At 48.2% G+C, this 21,988-nt stretch overlaps 1 protein-coding gene across 1 annotated transcript in view; it reads right to left on the reverse strand.

The window, feature by feature from the left end:
* THSD4 (thrombospondin type 1 domain containing 4) overlaps positions 1 to 21,988 on the reverse strand; it is a 549,275-nt gene that overhangs the window by 451,009 nt on the left and 76,278 nt on the right. Inside the window, exon 4 of the mRNA XM_039237821.1 lies at positions 15,496 to 15,857. Coding sequence (XP_039093752.1) covers positions 15,496 to 15,857 — 362 coding nt within the window. The remainder of the gene's footprint in view (positions 1 to 15,495; positions 15,858 to 21,988) is intronic.

Below are 21,988 nucleotides of genomic sequence, written 5' to 3' on the forward strand. Positions count from 1 at the left end.
TTCTTATAATAAAGAAATATGAACTATTTCAAGCATAATAACCACGTGTGAAGATGCATAGCTTTCTTCTTTGCATTAGGGGAAGTATTTAGCTGCAGGTCTGTCACTCTCGGTGAACTGGAAGAAAGAGGGATTTGCTCTGGAGTTTTACTCCACCCCTCCCCAAATATACTTAAATAAATTCAGTATTCAGATCATGATGATTTACATAGCACCTGCCGAATGGTTTGCACATGTTATCCCACTTACCCACCGCTGCTAACGGCACAGTGGGTCATTACTGCTATTATATACACAAGGAAACTGAGTCTATAAGACATTAAGCAACGTGTCCGAGCTGTAAGTCTGCACGAATGGACATTATTGTAATATTAACAAATGTTACTGAACGAATGCATGCTAAGCTCTTACGGAGCTCACACAGCTGCAATATAGCACAGCTTATAAATACCGAAGCCATTCACAAAGGATTACAGGGATGGACTGTTTGGAATGAGAATTTACTGGAAAACAGGGGGAAGAAATTACTGTTTGCTTCCAAATCTAGAAAGGAATCATTTTCAGCACTATCCCACAATGCCCTGCATTCCAGTGGCTGAGGGGAAGGGAAATCCTAGCTCACCGCTGCTGGGTGCATGTGGCCCAGAGGGGACCAAATGTTTCTGGATGGAAAAGATTGAGGAGGGAGTACAAACCGTATTGTGTGGCTGAAGACCCGAAGTCAGAGCATGAAGAGGGAAAGGAAGGCTCTAAGGGCAAGTTCTAATCTTGGCCCAGGCCTGACCTAGGGGGCACTGGCGTGAGAAAGGAGTGAGGGCAGGAAGGGAGAAAAACAGAATGGTGAACAGGCTTGGAGCTAGACTCTCCTTGGAATCCCTACTCTGCTGCCTACCAGCTCGGGGACCCTGGGCTGGTCCTCTGTCTCTCTGGGCACAGGGTTCTACTCATTAAAAAAGGGACTATATGGACACTTGATGCATCAGGGCCCCTTCCTTATACACCATGTTTTCCCCACATTCCTGTAACAAACTGTCACAAACCTGGTGGCGTAAAACAACAGAAATTCAGCCTCTCCTACTTCTGGAGACCACAAGTTTGAAATCAGTATCAACCGGAAGTCAGCAGGGCTGTGCCCCCTCAGGAGGCTCTAGGGGAGAAGGCATCTGTTTCCTGGCCTCTTCCAGCTTCTAGTTGCTGCGGCATTCCTTGGCTAGTGGTCCCAACCCTCCAATCTTCCAGAAGAGTATCCTCCAATCTCTTCCTCCAATCTCTGTCTTCACATCACCTTCTCCTGGTATAAGTTTCTCTCTCTGGTGACGCCTTAAAAGGACATTCTGGGTCACAAGATCCTTAACGTAATCACACCTGCAAAGTCCCTTTTCCTAAAGAAGTTGGCATTTGCAGGCTCCGGGAATTAGGACCTGGTATCTTTCAGAGGGCCATTATTCAGCCTGTGACGCACAGGAAACCCTCAATAAACATCACTTGTGACTGTTCTCATTACCGTCAACAGAGGGGAACCAGAAGGCCGTAAGGAGCTGTTAGCACTTGGCCGTGAGAAACAAAGAGGCCACAGATGGCACTTGTTCCCCAGACCCTGTCACATACACGTGAATCACCTGGATCCCCATTATGGGCTGGGAGTGGCAGTGAAAAGACTGGGGACACCGAGGTCAGGCAAGCCTGTGTTCAGAGCCCACTCTGCCCCTTACAGGAGCATGATGCCAGAGATCTCTCTCCCTCAGCTCAGAACCCTTACCTGTAAAACGCAACTGGCTCAAATCACACACATAAATGACGTGGCACGTACCAGGTGCTGTAAAACGGCTATCATCACAACAGCTCAATCAGCAACGTGCAAGGAGGATCTGGGAAGGAGACGACAGTAACCCACGCATCCAGAATGTGTCCCCCATCCGGTCCTCACATGAAGGCAGCTCAGGTTGCCACCAGGCGTGCATCCAAAGAGGGGCCCTCGGGGTCCCAGATGCAAAGCTGAGATCCCCTTTCTGGGACACACATATTGCAGTCAGATTTTTTCCATAGCCCATCATATCTTTCTTCTGGAACCTGGGGTTATGAATGACTTGGAGGAAGTTCAATGCGGCATTCTTATGGCAAATGTGATCTCTGTTCTGATAACTAATGAAATACTTCTGACACTTAATGAAATGCCACAAGAAATGAACAAGGGCTCTTTGGAGCCTTGTCTGAGATCAGAGTAACTCAAGCTTAAAATCTGGCTCCAATCTTTCCTAACCTACAGGCAGAAACGTACATACCAGTGGGCCCCGCTCTGCTACAAAGCTCACTCACTGAAAAGGGCCAAGGTTTCTGATTTAGAAACTGAAGCGTATTAAAACACCGTTTATCTGGTTAGCATCAACGGGTAACCTCTTGTCAAACAATTCAAGAACTAAGTGGAAATCCTGCTTCGGAAGGGAAAGAAACAAAGCTTTCCCTGCAGGAGGAAGATTTTTTTTAAAACGCCAAGAATGCAGTGTGCATTTCAAATAGATGTACCTGTTTGCTCTGCTAACTGCCCGGGATCACCGGGGAGGGTTTTCAAGGAGAAATACAGACAAGGCCAGAGCTTTCCCTCCTCCCTGCCATGTGGTTTCTGCCTCCCTGAATGTAACAAGACTCCCTAGATATCGATGGAGGGTCAGGAACATTGCACGCGGCTCTGTGAAGTTTAATTAAGAGCAAATTTGCCTCTCTAGCATCATGAAGGGGTCCGCTCGGCTCCAGGGGCCCTCAGGACAGAAATACCACATTGCTCCAGAGTTATTAACGATGAAATGCAAATCGCCTCTGAGAAAGTGAGAAGAAAAAAACAAATGATTCCTATTCACAGCCAGGGATAGTTCCCCAGGGAGGCGGGAAAGGGTAGGTGAAGCCTGTGATCTAGGCCTGATCCTGTCTGTCCTGCTTCTAAATGAATGGACCTTCCAAGCAAACACACACACACACACACACACACACGCACGCACGCACACAAGAAATTACAGAAAGAAACACAGGCTCTAAAACCCAAAGATTATACTGTTTCCCAGAAAAACAGAAGGGAAAAAAACACACTTTCCCTACCCCTCCCTTAAGTGTTCTTCCTTGGGCATTCACTATTAATCAAGGACAGTGACCATAATAAAACTGAAGGTATAGATGCCCGATGATAAAATAACAATGACAAGAAAATAATCAAGCCGAGCTGTTTTAGAGCACAGCTTACGCTTTTCAAAGTACTTGTACAGCTGTTACCTCTTTGGCCCTTCTCAATGGGCTGAGGTGGCAGACAAGAGACATATAATTATCCACATTTTATAGATTAGATTAAGTGATTCCCGAAGGTCATCCACTTAGCAGATGACAGAGCAGAGACAGGAAGTGGGATCTAATGACTCCCAGCCTGGGACTTTCTCCCTCTGACGTAAGAAACATGAATGCTTTCAATAGAAAAGGGCCAAGCCCCCGGGGGAGACCACCGAGAGAAGGTCAGACGTGTGGAAGGACGACACTTTTAAGAAAAACTGCTATGAAGGTAACAATGTCAGTGCATCGAGAGAGAAGAAAAACCATCACATTCCTGAGCATGTCTGGGAACATAGCTAAGAACTGTGTCTTCCAGCCGCCATCTTCTCTTTCCGCTACCCTCGATAGGCCTCAGTAAAGTGCCAATATTGAATGAGAGACCTTAATGGATGGAGTCGGACCCCTTCATTCACAAACATACAAAGTAAGGCCAAGGAGGTGACCGGCCCGAAGATGGGAACATTCGTGAGAACTGGGAACTGGACCCTGGACTCTGGATTTGGAAAATAGAGCTCTTTATTCAACACCAGCTGCCTCAGGCACCTATGCCCTTCCACATTATTATCGTCGCTGTCCTTGATTAGTAACGAATGTTCAAAGAACACTTAAGGGACGGGTGGGGAAAGCCTGGTTTTCCCCCTTCTTTTCTTCTGGGGAATGGTATTGCTAAATTTCCCATGGAACTGACCAGACGCGATGTAGGGCAGCATCTGACAGTTGTGATAGCATGGAGAGGAGACTGTCCTATCGCTAGGGTATTTCTAAGACACCCAAAAGTCAAGGCTTCCAGATTGCTGGAGAATAAATCTGTGCTGTTTTAAACTTCTGATTTACCGCATCAATAGAAAGCAAATCGAACTATCACAAAACTAGAGGAGCAAGGCTTAGTTCCCCCACCCATAACCCTCGCTTCTTGGGATTTATGAAGAGCAGGTGGGAGGTGGCAGAGCCATTTAAAAACTTCAAAGGCATTAAGGAGAGACTTAGACTTACTTTACGGTGGAGGTATCGTCACGCTTACAAGTGGAAAAGAGTTGGTCATCTGTACGATCAGGAACTGTCTTTCTCAAAGAAATTCTAGTGCAATCCCTTTAGGACTACTTGATAGTCCCTCCCTGGAAAGGAGCCTGTGGACATTCCCTCATCCAGAGCCTGTGCTCCAGCCCCATCAGACTGTTGACGACTTCCAGAACCTGACAGGCTCACGCATGCCTCCAGGTCTCCACCCCTACAGTTTGCTTTTTCGAGGAACGCCCTCCTCGCTCTTGGGCTTTGCTAGAATCCTTCTTCCTAGCTCAGCTCAGTCATCACTTTCTCTGTGAAGCCTTTTCTGGCTCCCCCAGTCCTCTCTCTTTCCCTTTCCTTTCTCCCCATGCCCTGGGCCTCCCCCTTAAGAGAGCCCTGGGCTTGTAAATGTGTTTGCTTGTCTTCCTCTCCTCCCCCACCAGCACGAGCCCCTGGAGAACACGGAGACTTTCTTATTCCTCTAGTGTCACTAAACCACTACCATACCCCATCCACAGAGTATTTTCTAGCTCTTTCCCACGCAAGAAATGCAAACCCCTCCTTTCGGGAAGTACTTTTCCCCACAAAGTTCCCTCGATTCCCCAAGAATGAGCTGCACCCCTGTGCTCCCATAGCCTTCTGCTCGCCCACGGTGGGACACTCATCTGACTCCATCATGGTGGTCATCCCTGGGCTGCTTCCTCAGTAAATACGGAGGTCCTCGAAGACCACGCCTTCTTCACCTGTCTGTCCCTTTTGTGTCCAGCACAGTACCTCCTTCACAGCAGGTACACAAAGAATGTTGATGGAATTAAAATGAAAGCGAAACACAAAAAGGCAATTGCAAGGTCATCTATACCAATGAAGCCCTGCGATCCCCAGCCTTTAAAAGCAAATATCTTGGGGCACCTGGGTGGCTCAGCCGGTCGAGCGTCCCACTTCCCTTCAGGTCATGATCTCACAATTCATGAGTTTAAGCCCTGTGTCAGGCTCGCTGCTGTCAGCCCAGAGCCTGCTTCAGATCTTCCGTCCCCTCTCTCTCTGTTCCTCCCCCCACTCGCGCTCGCACTCTCAAAAATAAACATAACATTAAAAAATAATAAATAAATAAATAATAAATAAATAAAAGCACATACCTTTATGTTAAGGTTTTGCCTCGCCAGCTGCTGACTGTCCCCAGTTGGTGTTTTCCCTGGGCTTCCCACAGAGACTTGGAGCTCATGGTGACAGTTTCAGTGTGTGCGTGCATACACGTGTACATATATGGTGTGTGTATGTGTATGTATATACGTACGTATATGTGTGTGCGTGCGTGTGCATATATTTACTATGCTAAAAACTCTGAGGCAAATATCAGAGAAAGATCTCATTTTCCCTTGTCTCAGAGACATACTAGTTTGTAAAACTTAGCTTTGACGATGAGTGATCCCTTTAATTCTGAAAAAGGCTTCCTAGCAGTACGAGGGGAGCAGGACGCAGCACAGATGGGTTCAATCCCACTCTCTGGCTTTCCTTCTGTGTGACCTTGCTCTAGACCTGTCCCCTCTGATCCTGGAGCCTGCCATCCCTAACCGGGAATGATACCGGTCTACCACACAAGTCCTTCATGAAGACGTGACGGAAAATGCTTGCCAGTGTGCCTGGCCTGATTCTGCCACCTCTCCTGACTGCTTACGGGTGACCCCACACACTATGCTATGCACTTCGTATGAATTATCCAAGTCGCAGCAGCCCAGTGAAGCAGGGGTGGGATCATCCCCTTGGGGGCAAAGCTAAGTGACGGGGTGGACGCACATCTCGGAAGGTGCAGGCTCGGGCAGAGAGAGACCAGACCTGCCAACTCCAGAGAGGCGATCTGCAGCCTGTCTGGGTGTGCTAGCTCCCACCCCCCGACCTCCCGCCCCCAGAAGGACTGGTGAGGAGGCTGAAATCAGATACTTGTTGCGATTGAAGACCAATATTTGAAACGACACAACACAAAACAAGAAGCAAGAACTGAGTACTGGCCACAAACTGCTCCTGAGATGTGGGGCTGCGCAGTCCGGGCAAGGGCGTCCCCGTCCAGCCAGACTACCACCTCCCGGCGGGAAACTGGCTCCCCTTCTCCGGGAAGTTCTGGAAAGCCCACCTTCCCCAACCTTCCTGATGCCTGAGGGCTAGGACATACTGAGTGTCACACACACAATGGCAACAGTGGCCGTGATTCTCAAGGTTGTGGCTTCTACATCCCAGGCTCTCACAACTGTCTCCAGGAGATGGAAATTCTCAACTGGGCAACACACGCTGGGGAGGGGCGGAGCGCTCCCTATCTTGAAAACTCTCTGGATTAAAGCCATCAAACATCCCATTCCCCAGATTCCAGCTGGTCCGCACGTGCGATGATCAGGACAACTGACCAATGCAGGCGAGTGTAAGGAAGACCACTGGGAAGGAGCGCCTGCCTACCTGTTAGCAGGCTCTCCGGTGAACAAGTTACCTGACGCCAAACAGGAGTGGGGTCTATTCTCCTCTCCTGTTTTTGTAGAAGCGGAGTTAAACCGGCCAATAGGCATTTACCACAGGATTCTATAAGGTCATGTACTTGGACTCTGGGCAGCAGGACTCTCTCTGGGTTTCATCATCACCAGACATGTTGGAAACGAGAAGAAATCCATTAGGCTTATGTGTTATAAAAGGGAAACCCCTACAGTAACAGGGCTCCTTCCAGCTCCCTCCAGCCTGGGGGTACCCATTTCCAGAAATCAAGCGGGGAGGCTTCCGCTGAGGAGTGCCTTCAATTTCACAGGTGAGTGGCAGCACTGCGGCACAGATGGCCAGGCTCTTAGGCCCCTCCTCTCCCTGCCCTTCCCCCTTTAGCTATCACCAGAGCATGGAGAGAGAGGTGACTTGGTGAGTACCATCATGGAACCTGCGGCCAAGACATGCAGACTCAACTCCCCCAGTCCTGGGCCTCCGCAGGAGTCAGTGCTCTGACTGAATCCCAGGAGTAGGGCCACCCCTTGTGGAGGGCTTTTCCACAGGTCACATCAAGACAGGGCAGAAGGAGGTGTGCCCAGGTCCGGGGATCTTGGCTGCACCCAGGCTGTGCCCAGAGTCCTGCCTTCCTTGACTAGACCTCAGTTCCTGGCTCCCTGTTTTCCCATATGGCCCCGGTTCACCATCGGAGCCTTCCTGCAGAACCAAAATACTAACCGGAACTCTCACACAAGAACACTCAATCTTTGAAGCCCTAAAGGGAGGTATCGCTCCATTTTCTTTTTTTTTTTTATGTTTATTTATTATTGAGACAGAGAGAAACAGCATGACTGGAGAAGGGGCAGAGAGAGAGGGAGACACAGAATCCAAAGCAAGCTCCAGGCTCTGAGCTGTCAGCACAGAGCCTGACGTGGGGCTTGAACTCACAATCCGTGAGATCATGACCTGAGCTGAAGTTGGACGCTCAACCGACTGAGCCACCCAGGTGCCCCCATTTTCTTGAGCACATACTATAGACCAGGAAATATGATTATATTATTTCATTTAACCACCAACAATCCCATTGCTTGGGCATTATTATCCTCTCGTTTGAAAGATGAAGCCCCAGGCGCTCAGAAAATTTAAGTACCTTTCCTACGCTCAGATCCACAGGAAACCTCCAATAAACACTGCCATGTTTTCCAAGGCTTTTCAGAGTGTGATCTGCAGTATTATGTGTATGTTGTAATGAGACAAAGGTGTGATATGGAAGCGAGGAGACTCCAGAAGTTCCCAAATACATTCTAGCTAAGTACCTTTCATTTGTTTTTCCAGGCTGGGTTCAAATCCTACCTGCTCTGTGTGGTCTGCCCTGACTGGTCCAGCCCTAAAGGATTTCCCATCTTCTTAACTCTAATCCCAGTTCTACGGCTTTCCAGCACACACGGTGTATTGTGGGGTTGTCATTCATCCACCACGACACGGTGTCAGGCCCCCAAGGACAAGGGCTGCTGTTTCTAATTTCTTGAGCCCCACCCCCACCTTGGTGCCTAGGACTAGGCAGAGAAGATTCCCCTGATTACGAGAGGAGAGCTGAACCCGGCAAGGGAGAGACACAGGTCATTTTAAGCCGTGACTCTCATATCCCATCCTCATTTCAAGGTATGGCTCAAACAGCTCAAGCAGCTTCTCTGACCACACCTGCTGTGGAGGGAGCACCTTGGATTTCAAAATACCCATTTCACGGAAGGAAAACTTCCAAACTCATTCTTTAAGACCGGCATTACCTCAATTCCAAAACGAGACAAAGATTCCACTGAAAAGGAGAATTATATGCCAATATCTCTGAGGAACATGGATGCAAAAATTCTCACCAAGGTACAAGCAATTCGAATCCAACAGTATAGTAAAAGAATTATTCACCAAAGTCAAGGAGCATTTATTCCTAGGCTGCAAGGTTCCATAATTGCAAATCAATCAACACGGTACGCCACATTAATAAAAGAAAGGATCAGAACCATATGATCCTCTCAATAGAAGCAGAAAAAGCATTTGACAAAGTACAGCATCCATTCATGATAAAAACCCTCCTCAACAAAGCAGGGTCAGAGAGAACATATACCAACATAATAAAGACCATATATGAAAAATCCACAGCCAATAACATCCTCAATGGGGAAAAATGGAGTTTTTCCTCCACAACGAGGTACATGGCAGGGATATCCACTCTCACCACTGTTCCTTAACCTAGTACTAGAAGTCCGAACCTCAGCAATAAGACAACAAAAAGAAACAGAAGACATACAAATTGGCAAGGAAGAGCAAACTTCCACTAATTGCAGATGACATGATGCTCAATGTGGAAAACCCAAAAGGCTCCAGCAAAAAACTGCTAGAACTGATGCATGAATTCAGCAAAGTCACAGGATATAAAATCAGCATACAGAAATCTGTTACATTTCTATACACCAATAACGAAGCAGCGGAAAGAGAAATCAAGCAATTGACCCCACTTACAATGGCACCAAAAACTATAAGATACCTAGGAATAAACCTACCCAAAGAGGTAAGAGAGCTGTACTTGAAAACTCTAGAACACTTATGAAAGAAATCGAAGAGGACACAAAGGAATGGAAGACATTCCATGCTCATGGATTGAGAGAATAAATATTGTTAAAATGTCTACATTACCCAAAGCAATCTACACAGTCTATGCAATCCCTGTCAAAATACCAGCAGCATTTTTAACAGAGCTAGAACAAATAGTCCTAAAATTTGTATGGAACCACAAAAGACCCTGAATAGCCTACGCAACTTTGAAAAAGAAAAAGCAAAGCTGGAGGCCTCACAATCCCACACTTCAAGCTACATTACAAAGCTATAAACTTCAAGACAGTATGGTACTGGCACAAAAGCAGACACAGAAATCAATGGAACAGAACAGAAACCCCAGAAATTGAACTGCAACTATATGGCCAACTAACCTTTGACAAAGCAGGAAAGAATATCCAAAGGGAAAAAGACAGTCTCGTCAACAAACAGTATTGGGGAAACTGGACATGCAACATGCAGAAGAAAAGAACTGGACCACCTTCTTACACCATACACAAAAATAAATGCAAAATGAGTGAAATCCTAGAGGAGAACAGAGGCAGCAACCTTTTTGACCTTGGCTGCAGCAACATTTTACTAGACACATCTCTGGAGGCAATGAAAACAAAAGCAAACATGAACTACTGGGACCTCCTCAAGATAAAAAGTTTATGCACAGCAAAGGAAACCATCAACAAAACTAAAAGGCAGCCTATGGAATGGGAGAAGATATTTGTAAACGACATGTGTGAGAAAGGGTTAGTATCCAGCATCTATAAAGAACTCATCAAATTCAACACCCAAAAAACACATAATCCAGTTAAGAAATGAGTAGAAGACATGAATAGACACTTTTCCAAAGAGGACAACTAGATGGGTAACAGACACAAGAAAAGAAGCTCAACACCACTCATCATTGGGGAAATACAAATCAAAACTACAATGAAGTATCACCTCACACCTGTCAGAGGGTTAAAATTAACAACACAGGAAACAACAGACGTTGGTGAGGATGTGGAGAAAAGGGAACCCTCTTCCACAGCTGGTGAGAATGCAAACTGATGCAGCCACTCTAGAAAACGGTATGGAGGTTCCTCAAAAAGTTAAAAATAGAACTACCCTACAACCCAGCAATCACACCACTAGGTATTTACCCAAATGGTACAAAAACACTGATTCAAAGGGGCACATGCACCCCGATGTTTATAGCAGCACTATCAACAATAGCCAATTTATGGAAAGAGCCCAAATGTCCATCAACTGATGAATGGATAAAGAAAAAGTGGTATATAGGGGCGCCTGGGTGGCTTAGTCGGTTAAGCGTCCGACTTTCGCTTAGGTCATGATCTCACGGTTGGTGGGTTCGAGCCCCGCATCGGGGTCTGTGCTGACTGCCAGCTCAGAGCCTGGAGCCTATTTCAGTCTGTGACTCCCTCTCTCTCTGACCCTCCCCTGCTCACACTCTCTCTCTCTCTCTCTCTCTCTCTCCTAGAAATAAATAAAACATTAAAAAAAAAAGTGGTATATATACACAATGGAAAACTACTCAGCCATCAAAAAGAATGAAATCTTGCCATTTGCAACGATGCGGATGGAAATAGGATATATTATGCTAAGCAAAATAAGTCAGACAGAAAAAGACAAATATCATATGATTTCATTTATATGTGGAATTTAACAAAAGAGATGAGGTGCCTGGGTGGCTCAGTCGGGTAAGCATTTGACTCTCGATTTCAGCTCAGGTCATGATCTCATGGTTGTGATATCAAGCCCCACGTCAGGCTCTGTGCTGGGTGCAGAGACTTTCTCTCTCTCTCTCCCTCTGCCCCACCTCAGCTCATGCTCTCACTCTCTTTCTCTCTCTCAAAAAAAAAAAAAAAAAAAAAGAGAGAGAAAGAGAGAGAAACAAAACAGATGAACATAGGGGAAAGAAAAAAAGAGAAGGAGGCAAATCATAAGAGATTCTTATGATTCTATAGAGAACAAACTGGGTGTTACACGTAACTGATGAATCACTACATTCTACTCCTGAAAGCAGTCTTCCACTACATGTTCACAAACTACAATTTAAATAAAACCTTGAAACATTAAAAAAAGAATAAAATATAAAAATACATATGAATGGAAAGAAAACCTACCCATTTCACAAATACCTATCTCTGTGAAAAGAACTTGAGGGCCAGACTCCAAGAGACCTACTTAGAATTCCGGTTTTGTTGCTTCTGAAGCAGTGACTGAGCAAATCACTCCCTTCCTCCGAGACTCAGTTCCCTCAACTGTAAAATGTGAATATATGCATCTGCCTCATAGGGTTGTATAAACCATAAATGTCTTAATACGTTTGATAGGGTGCCTCCACATAAGCCAGGATCCAAAATGGTAGCTAGCATCTTTACTATTAGCATTTTACCACACTATCTTGTACGGAAGATATTTACATACGTGTCTTTTCTAATCTTCGAGATGAGTGGTTCTCAAACTCTGGGTGACATCAGAATCCCCTAATATGATGCTGCCTACGGTCACACCCCAAACCTACCAAACAGAATCGCCATTAGGGAGGGGAGATGATGAAGACGGGGCGGCTCTCCTTTGAACAAGCCTCCCCACCCACTGCGTGGGATTCTGATACGAGCTCGCCAAGCCTGGAAAGTTCTGCTAGATGCTATTCAATTCCCAAATTCCTTTCCACAGAACTCGAAGGCTCCAAAAAGTACTTCCAAACCAATAGTTCCCAACCTTGGCCGGAGAGCAATGATATCGATCTGTGCGCACAAGCCCTAGAGACCTAGACGTTGATTTGGGATGTGATCAGGGCATTGAGATTTCTGAAAGGTGGACAGAAGATCCTCATGGTCTGCCAAGGTTGAAAGTCATTGGTCCACTTGGACGTCCTGTGTGACAAACTGAGCCTTCATCTAACACTGATTTTGCAGACAGGATTCTTATACTAAAAGAAACAAAAAAAAAAAGTAAGCTTGCAAACGGCTGCTCTAGCCTGTCAGTAGGAGCCTTCGGCCTCCAACCCGGCTTTTATTCACCTTTATGTCTGTCCCAGAGCCTTACAACAGAGTAAATCCTCAAATATTTTTTTGGAAGGTGCAACAGTCCTGTTTTATTTGTTATCTGGCTCCAATTACGTTTTCAGTCGCCTGGCATAACAACCTGACAGTTTCTTAAACATCTAAGCCCTAACAGCCTCCGCCTCAAACCTCAGACCTAAAAGAGAGTGGGGCAGACAGCTATCCAGAGAACACGCTGACCTCTCTTCTGGGGTCACATATGCTGTGCAAGTTCCTAATGACTGATAAATATAAGCAAACGTGATTTCCGTCAGCCGGGAAGAGCGTGACGTTTGTCGGCAGCACCGGCCTCCCAGGCTAACGTTTGGATGGTTTCATCTGAAACTGTCAAATTACAAGAGCACGATAAAAACTTGTAGGAACTTCATAGTAAACAGTAACTGGCCGCTTGTCAATAAGTTAGGAGAAAAAAATGTCCTGCTGTCAAGGCGCATGGGCCAAAATGCCTGCAGTGCGGGCCTGCGGCCAACCAGAGCCTGTTCCCTGGGCAGCTCTTCTGGGCTCCCAACCACAGCAGCTGTAAGAGGAGTCCCTGAGCACTCCAGGAATCCGGGACCCAGCAGCACCTTCAAATCTTAGTTTTTCCACGGCCCTAGGGTCTTGGGAGGTCCTTTAATCTCTTACAGCCTCAGGTTCTTGATGTGTAAAGGCTCCTTCATCAGGTCCTTAGAGCCATGACTGCCTGGCTTTCAATCACAACTCTTTATATACTGGCTGTGTGGCTTTGGACAAGTTACTCCACTCCTCTGGGCCTCCTTTTCCTCACCTCTGAAATGAGGGTGGTATTAGCATTATTTCAGAGAGTCGTCAGTATAAAGTCACAAGAGCAGCATCCGGTATAGAAGAGGCATTCAATAAACCAGAGCTATTATAAATCTCCACTTCCCAAACCAAAACTTTTGAAAGACAGAGAAAAGTCTGTCTTTTTCTCTTTGAGAGCTGGTTTGGTGTCAAAATTCACAGTGCAGCATAATGCACATAGGACTCTTAGAGTCTTTTTTATCCTACTTAACATGAACTTCCAAATGTTTCATGCAGCAATAATAATGCAGTTGACCATGGGATGCTGCCCCACCCCGCAGAAGGAATGCCACGAATCGGCGAAGCATTACTTGAATTACCTTTCAAAAATCTGAGAAATTCTGCATTCTAAAGTGCATTGGCCGGAGCGCCTGGGTGGCTCAGTCGGTTGAGCGGCCGACTTCAGCTCAGGTCACGATCTCATGGTTCGTGGGTTCGAGACCCGTGTCGGGCTGTGTGCTGACAGCCAGCTCAGAGCCTGGAGCCTGTCTTTGGATTCTGTGTCTCCCTCTCTCTCTGGCCCTCCCCTGCTCATGCTGCCTCTCTCTCTCGGAAATAAATAAAAACATTAAAAAAAAAAAAGTGCATTGACTATCGGCATGTCAGGTGAGGGAACGGAGAGCTATGCTATTACGGGGTTGTGATCAGATAAAAGGGAGGCAGCATCCCACTCCGGCTCCCGCTGACAGGCCGTGGCAACCCTCAGAACTCACAGATAGTCCCTTCTTCCTCCCTTCTAGCCAACTTTGGTCTATCCTTCAGAATTCGGCTAAAGCACCTTCCCTGTGCAATGGTCCTCTCTGAACTCTTACTGCCCATGTCAAGAGCATACGGCTGGGGAGGGTAGATGGGCTGCGTCTCCTCCACACCTCCATGATGCATGGCAATGACAGTGACACATGGCTGAGAAGGATTCTCAGCAAGCATCTAGCCACAGTGGGGAAGAGTGGTCATCAGTGCTGATGTCTGAACCCCAATTGACCAGAGGGGCTGGGCAGACGGACTTCCTCCGACGGTCGCTCATTCGGCTTGATGACTAAATTAGACACTTCTGGGGGCGCCTGCGTGGCTCGGTCAGTTAAGCGACCGACTTCGGCTCAGGTCATGATCTCACAGCTTGTGGGTTCGAGCCCCGCGTCAGGCTCTGTGCTGACAGCTCGGAGCCTGGGGCCTCCTTCTGATTCTGTGTGTGTGTCTCCCTCTCTGGCCTTCTCCCATTCATGATCTCTCTCTCTCTCAAATATAAATTTTTTAAAAATTTTGAAAATTTTAAATAAGTTTTGAATAAAAAAATTTTAAATAAATAAATAAGACACTTCTGAAATCCACACAGCGTATCTTACACTTCCTGTTCCTCTTGTAAATGTTTGTTTGTTTGTTGTTGTGTATTTAAAACCCCCCAAGAACCTATCACGGACCTAGGAGCACTCAACAAATACTTCTGAATGAGCACGGAGTACTCTGTAAATATCGGTGGGTTAATTCACTGACAAGCTCTTCTCCGCTGCTGCATTCCTACCTTGCCCATGGGCACCGCCTGGTCTGGCATATTCATCTGGGCATGAAGAGCCAGGAGAGGCGTTTTGGAGCTATACAACTATGTTGACCGTGCTATGCAATTTCTAGAATTTATATTTTATTAAGACTCAAAAAATGTCTCGGTCTTTCATTAGACATATCCTCAAAGCAGGGCGCTCACTCACAATTCTTTGGAGACACTTTCCAGCAAGAACGCACACAATCTTGGAATCAACACTCTGGGAGCGCGTACGTAGGACCCCAGACCTTCAATTTGTCCAAGGGCTTGGAATTCCTCACCAACTTCCCCGGGTTGGAAGTGCCTTTGTCCTGCGTCCTCCGCTCCCATCCACACAGCCTGCGGCCAGCGACCTCCCTTTCCCCCTGCACCGGAGCCGAGGGCTCCCCACGTGCCCGCCTCGTTTCACCCCTCCACGGGGCCTCCCTAAGGTTGATGCCTAAGGGCCTGCTCAGAATTAGCTTCCCTTTGAAGACTGTTCAGAACCACGGAGTGGGCTGGGAGTGGCCTCAACGCTCTAGAAGGCTGCAAAATAAATCAAAAGATGAAAGGAACTACGCGGAGCCAAGAATTCCTCCCCAGCCGGCAGAAGCAATGCATTAACCGCGCAATGCTATCGGTGGCGCGCGGCACGTCGGGGTAGGGGTTGAGGAAGGGGCAGGGACAGGGACAGGGGCGGCGACCGGGGGGGGGGGGGGGGGGCGCTTGTACCTTCTCTCCGCCGTGGGGTCGCGGCCCCGCGCCTGCGGGTGCCGGCTGCCCCTGGGCCCGGGGCCCTGGCGGCCGGCCGGGGCGCGCGGCTCCTCGCGGTCGCGGCTGCGGTGCAGCGGCACCGACGTGCGCACGGCCGACACCACGTGGCCCGCGAAGGCGCGCGGGGGCGTCCCGGGCCGCAGGGCCCCGCGCGCGCGGTAGGAGGCGGGCAGGCAGGGCCTCGTCTGCTCCATCACGCCGCCGCTGCAGCTGCGCGAGCAGGCGGACCAGGGGCCCCAGGCGCCCCACACGCCCTGGCCGCCGCCGCCGCCGCCGCCGTCTTCGGGGGCGCCCTGGGCCGCCGCCATCCGCTGCGGGACCTGCGGAGACAGAGGCCGGTTAGGTTAGGGGACCCGAACACTCACCTGGTCCTGCTTCACCCCTAGAGGCTTGCATAACCCGAAAGCCTTATCCGTTAGGTTCTAGTAGGCACAGGGCTGGTTTTCAAATCGGAAGAACCAAATGAATATAATTCAGCCTAGGTTGTATCCGTCGTATACCAATGCCCTCATAAAATATAACTTCACCTTTTTTTTTTTTTTTTTTTTAACGGAGAAAGGGACGCACAAAAGTAAAAGTGCCTAAGGCTTCCATAACTCGGTCCTTGCTTCCGGGGCCATGACCTTGGAGGGCTCAGTGTGGTGCTCTCTCTCTGCCAGAGGCTTATCCGTCCAGAATCCCCCTTAACCTCCAATTTAGGTCCTCAGAATTCAGGCCAGAGGGGCCGGACTTCCCTTCAACTGCTGGAGAGGCCGCGAGGCCCAGTCTCCATGCAGTCCAGGCACTGGGGACACCGCAAGTTAGAGACCGTGCCCTAGAGCCAGGCGCCTAGGGTCTCATCCCCGCCACCACTTCTAGCAGTGTGACTTGGATGTTTCTGAACCTCTCTGGTTCAGAACCTCACTGTGTTCTACAGAAGGGAGGTACCTACCTCACAAGGACGTAAGGAGATTTAAGTCAGGTCGTCCATGTGCGTAGCAGGGAGCCTGGCACTATTTGTTAGTAACCATAAATGATCATTTCCCTGCTTCCATAGTAATTCAGAAGAAGACAGAAATGTCAGAAAGTTTCAAAGTTCTAACCAGAGGGTGATTCTACACTCCTGTTCATTTAACCCATCCTTTCACAGAGAACAATGCCAGGCGTGGCACTCAGGGCAAGGGCACAGCGTTGTTTTATTACGAAGTCTGGCTCTGACTGAGCCTTAGCTATACGTCCCTGCTGCGCTAGGCCCTGAGAGCCAGGAGGAAAGCACCCCTGCTCCACACAAATGGCCTGGGCCCAGCAGAAGAGCACTATGCAGCTGGTACAAGATTGAGGAGGGACGCTTCCCTGGCTGGGTGGGATGGAGAGGGGAGAAGGATTGGCTCAGTTGGGTTGAGCACCTGACTCTTGATTTCAGCTCAGGTCACGATCCCAGGGTCGTGGGATCCAGCCCTGTGTGGGCTGGGCATGGAGCCTGCTTAGGACTCTCTCTGTCTCTGGCTGCTCCTCTCCCCAGCTTACTCTCACTCTGTCTCTCTTTCTGTCTCTCTCTCTCAAAAATAAACAAACATTTAGAAAAACACTTAAAAAAAAGAAGAAGGCGGCGGCCACAGAGGAGGAATCACAGTGACAGCTGTAATACTCACGTGCCCATTCAGGACCAGGTGACACATGTAATCGGGCCTCACGGTGGCCCCGGTAACTACCATTCCCACCTCTCAGAGGTGTGGCTTCCCAACTAAGGCCCAGAGATGTGACCTGTCCGGGTCATGTCGCCACAGCAGGGCTGGGAGTTACGTCTCCCCAATTCCCAAGCGCCAGTCCGAATGCGGGACACGGACCAACGCTAGGACTTTCTGTAGAACACGAGTATTTCAGTGAACCTCACGCTTTCATCTGAAGCGCAAAAAGCCATGATTAACTCGTTTTTTTTGTTTTTTTAGATCTTGGTTATTGACAGCATTTTTTTGGCCCAAAGCTCAAAGACTCTTCCTGGTTGTGTCCTTGCTCTGTCCCCACAGCACCCCTGAGCGGTGAGAAGGTCCAGGGACCATCCTCCCCATTGTGTAGAGCACATCCCAGGAGACGGATCCCCTTCACACCCCACGGAAATGACAGGTGGAGCTAAGAAGGCCAGAGAGGGGGCCTGTGAGGACTTGAGGAGGAAACCCATTTGATGTGCCTGAGCTGAGTGCTCAGGAGGCCTGAGTCACTGCAGTGGCTGGATCTGTAATCACTAAAAGTGAAGGCTTAGCCCTTGGTTAGAGTCCTTGTCCCCGGTTAATCAGTTACCCCGAAGACTCGGGGCTTGTTGAATGGAGACCATTTTCCGTCAACCACATTCCAGGGCAGAGTGGTCTCTGGGTGACGTCTGCAGCTTGAGTCGGGTTCCTGAAGGTCCAGGGAGCCATGACGGGATGAGTAAGAGTGGAGGGAACCCAGGGAGCAAATAAGCATCTAACAAGAGAGTGAAGCCCAGAGCCGATGTCAGCCAGCCAGCCTCTGGGAGCCATGTTCAGAGAGCCACGGCAAGAGGCTGAAGGTGACATGGGGTGGAGCCAGTGGGAGACAGGGCCAGAGCAAGGGGACGACAGAAGGTTCTGTGACAGAAGGGGCGCTGTTCCGCACGGCCAGTTCGTGGGCAGCAGCGGGGTGAGTGGGCACCTGAATAGAGAATACATTCAACTCATCGTTACTAAACTGGGGACCCAGGAGAGAAGGCTTTTGGCCTGTTTATAAATACAAAACAAGGCGAAAAAACACGAGATTTTGCTTTCTCCTCCTCTCTTACATGTCCTGATTTTTAATATCAAACTGATCACAGATTCACTCGGGGGTTGGGGGAAATAAAAATGTGCTTCATCAGGCCACAGTCTTGATACATAAAGTAATCCCTGAAGTGCATGTAGTGGGTTGAATGGTGGCACGTCTGTGCCCTAACCGGGCAGAACTTGTGATTATGACCTTATTTGGAAAAAGGCTCATTCTATGATACTGATCGAGATGAGAACAGCCTGGATTTTCTAGGCGGGCCCTAAGTCCAATGACAAGTGTTCTCATAAGACACAGAAGAGAAAGCGTAGGGGGAGAGGCCATGTGACCGCCGAGGCAGACTACAGAGACAGAGCTGTGAGCAGGAATGCGGGGAGCCACCACAAGCTGAAAGAAGCAGGAAGGAGGTTCTCCCCATAACTAGAAGGAGTGGGGTCCTGGCAACACCTTGATTTTGAGCTTCTGGCCTCCAGAATGGTGAGGAATAAATTTCCGTTGTTTTGAGCCATCAAGTTTATGGTGATCTGTGACAACAGCCCTTGGAAACGAATGCAGTGGTTTAGTACTTTGAGGACAACGAAGAAAAGTGGACCGGCATTTGCCGAGCACCTTTTCCAGGTCTGGCATTGTGCAAACCCCTCAGGAAGGGACAGGCTCTAAAGGCCTAGGCACCGCTGGCTCCACGTTACACTTTACAGGGCCCCTCAGCCACCCAGACAGGTTGCTGGTGTTTGGTCCCCTCTAGAGGCTGCATGGCTTGCCCGGTCTCAGGCTGGTGAGGGGCACAGCCAGGGCGGAAACCGAGGCCCGCTCACTCCTCTTCCAGGGTTCCTCCCCACACACCCCTGCAGCATGCTGCCTCCCTGCCTGCTTTTGGTGGAAAACAGAAGGGTAAAATGAGTAGAAATAAATCCACTTTGCTAGTTCTAGAAGGATAATTGGGATAAACAAACAAAGGCAGAAGTATGCATCTGGCTCACTGGTTATCCACGGCCTCCTGAGTTCTCATTAACATTGATCTGGAAGGCACTGTCGCTAACATGGGGATGACACATGCAGCTACACTAAAAAGCCACTTCCTAGAACTAATCCCACCCTTAATTTAGCTTCCCGTTGCCAAATTGGGCAGGGTCCCTGGAGGAAGAAAACACGAAACCACATTCCAACCTATTCTATTCATAAGAATTCTCTCATTTATAGTTGAATTCTGGTGAGTGGCTTGAAATTCCATCTCAGTCCCCATGGTGGGAATCCAACCACATACTCCAAAATTGTATTTTTATAGTACGCAGCCAGAAACAAAGAAAAAAGAGACAGAAAAAAACCAAAGGAAGGAAGGGAGGGGAAAAACAAGGAAAGAGAAAGAAAGGAAGAAAGAACAAAGAAACAATTAAGGGAAGCGTGCTTTGGATGCGGGCCTTCTGACAGCTTCAAACTCTGATCCTCTGCCCACTCCTCCCCGGCCCTCCCAGGGAGCCCCTCCCTCCTTGTTTTCCCACAGTCAAGGAGTTTTCTATGATGCAAGATGGGATAAACTGTCAAGGGTCCTGACGATATTCCTAAAATCATGACTAACTAACTAACAGGACCTCTGTTAGTCAGGGACAAGCATCAAAACCAAAGATCAAAAACGCAATGAGAGACCAGAACAAGGAAGGAATCGAAACGTAAAGACTTGTGACCTGCCCGCACATTGCTCCTTCCCCAATATACACACGACATGTTAAGACTGAAGCAGAAAACCCGAAGCACTTCTAAAATACACCCTAAGCTACTGTCTTTTCCTCACTTACAAAGATCGCTAACCAATCAGTAAGAAAAACATGAACAACCCAACAGAAATAGGCACAAAGGGCATGAGCGTGTGGTTTACAGTCATCATGGACTGAATGTGTCGCTCTCAAAATACAAACGTTGAAGCCCTTCCCTCAATGTGATGGTATTCGGAGGCGAGGCCTTGGGAGGTGATTGATTAGGTTTAGAGGATGTCATGTGGGTGAGACTCCATGATAGGGCTCATGTGCTTATGGGAAGAGTAAGAAAGACCAACAATCTCTCTCTCTGTCTCTCTCCACCGTGTGAGGACATAGTGAGAAGCCAGTATCTGCAAGCCTGAAAGAGAGCTTCACAGGCAACCAAATCTTGATCTTGGATTTTCCAGCCTCCAGAACTGAGACCTAAATGCCTGGTGTTCAAGCCCCCTCGTCAGTGGTATTTTGTTATAGTAACTCAGGGCAACCAACACAACAGGGAAATAAATACAATATATGACAACTGTTTAACATCACATATAATCAAACAACAGAGTTCCCGTTTACACCTGTTAGACTGGCAAAGACTAGAGTCTGACCAGACTGATATGATATGGTAAGAATCTCCACTGCTGGTCAGATGCTAAGTTGGGGCAACTTCTTTGGAGGGAACTTTGCAATACCTATCACGATTATATTTTATTTTATTTTTAATTTTTTAATGTTTGTTTATTTATTTTGAGAGAGAGAGTGAGAGAGAGAGTGAGAAAGAGAGAGAGAGAGCCATGGAGGGGCAGAGAGGGGGAGGGGAAGAATCCCAAGCAGGCTCCATGCTGCCAGTGTAGAGGCCAAAGCGGGGCTCGATCCCATAAACCATGAGATCATGACCTGAGCTGAAATTGAGAGTTGGCCGCTCAATGGACTGAGCCACCCAGGCGCCCTAGCAGTCAAAAGTTTCATACTATGTAAGAAGCATATCTAACCCCCAAACCAAACTGGTGCTTGGTCTATTCCACCGGAAGTTCCAAAGGACAGGGGTAGGGTGGTTATAGGGGTAAGATAACAGAATTAAAAGAGAAGCTTTTCAAAGCATGCTCTGCCCCTTCCCCCAGAGATTACGATGTATCCTGCCTGAAGTGAGGCAGGGGTCAAGGGAGGAATGTGTATTTTGGATAAAACCCCCCAAACCTTTTAATATCCCCTTCATCACTTAAAAGAGACTATTTGATATTATGGTGCCTCTCTAGATAGTCCAGACTGGGGCATGAGCCAGGGAGCAGAGGAAGGGGAAAGCATTCCGAGAAGTGAGAGAGTCAGGGAAGCTACATTCCTACTGAACTCAACTTGAGCCATGCAAAGGAGGAGCTGGTAGCAGAACCAGAGGGAGAGCTGAAATCCCCCAAAGACTTTGGGTCTGGAGCCGGACACCGTAGCTAACTACATTTTGGGATCAGTTGTACAGAAGTTAATGTTAGGCAGGGATTTTTGTGCAAATGTGTATCAACAGTAAGACATGTGTGTAGGGCAGCCTGGCAGTCATTCCCCTTTCCCTGGGTCTTTTAGGAAATCGCCCCTCCACACTGAATGAAGTGTGGTGGGAATGTATTCAGGGGCCCTACTAGCTGAAGCCAAGGTAAGCAATGCTGGCCAATGGGACGCTCCCTCCCTGAAATCTGAATACCCAGTAAAGGGGCCATGAGACCACAAATGGCTTCGAGTCCTTCATCCTGACCCCACTGTTTATGCTCTGAGACCATTTCTTTTGCTCTCTGGCATGCCTCAATGCCCACCTGCTTCCGTCGCTTGCAGCGAAGAACTCTAAATGATATCTAAACGGTTACGAACATTACAGTATAAAGCGTGGTAACCAAGATAGTGTGAGGTAAACTGGGTCTGCCTTTGGCGCGGGATTTGGAAGACAGAAAGCAGCGACTGGGATGACC

This window comes from Hyaena hyaena, unplaced genomic scaffold (genome assembly GCF_003009895.1).
Source record: "Hyaena hyaena isolate Hyena2069 unplaced genomic scaffold, ASM300989v1 scaffold_130, whole genome shotgun sequence".
NCBI classification, from domain to species: domain Eukaryota; kingdom Metazoa; phylum Chordata; class Mammalia; order Carnivora; family Hyaenidae; genus Hyaena; species Hyaena hyaena.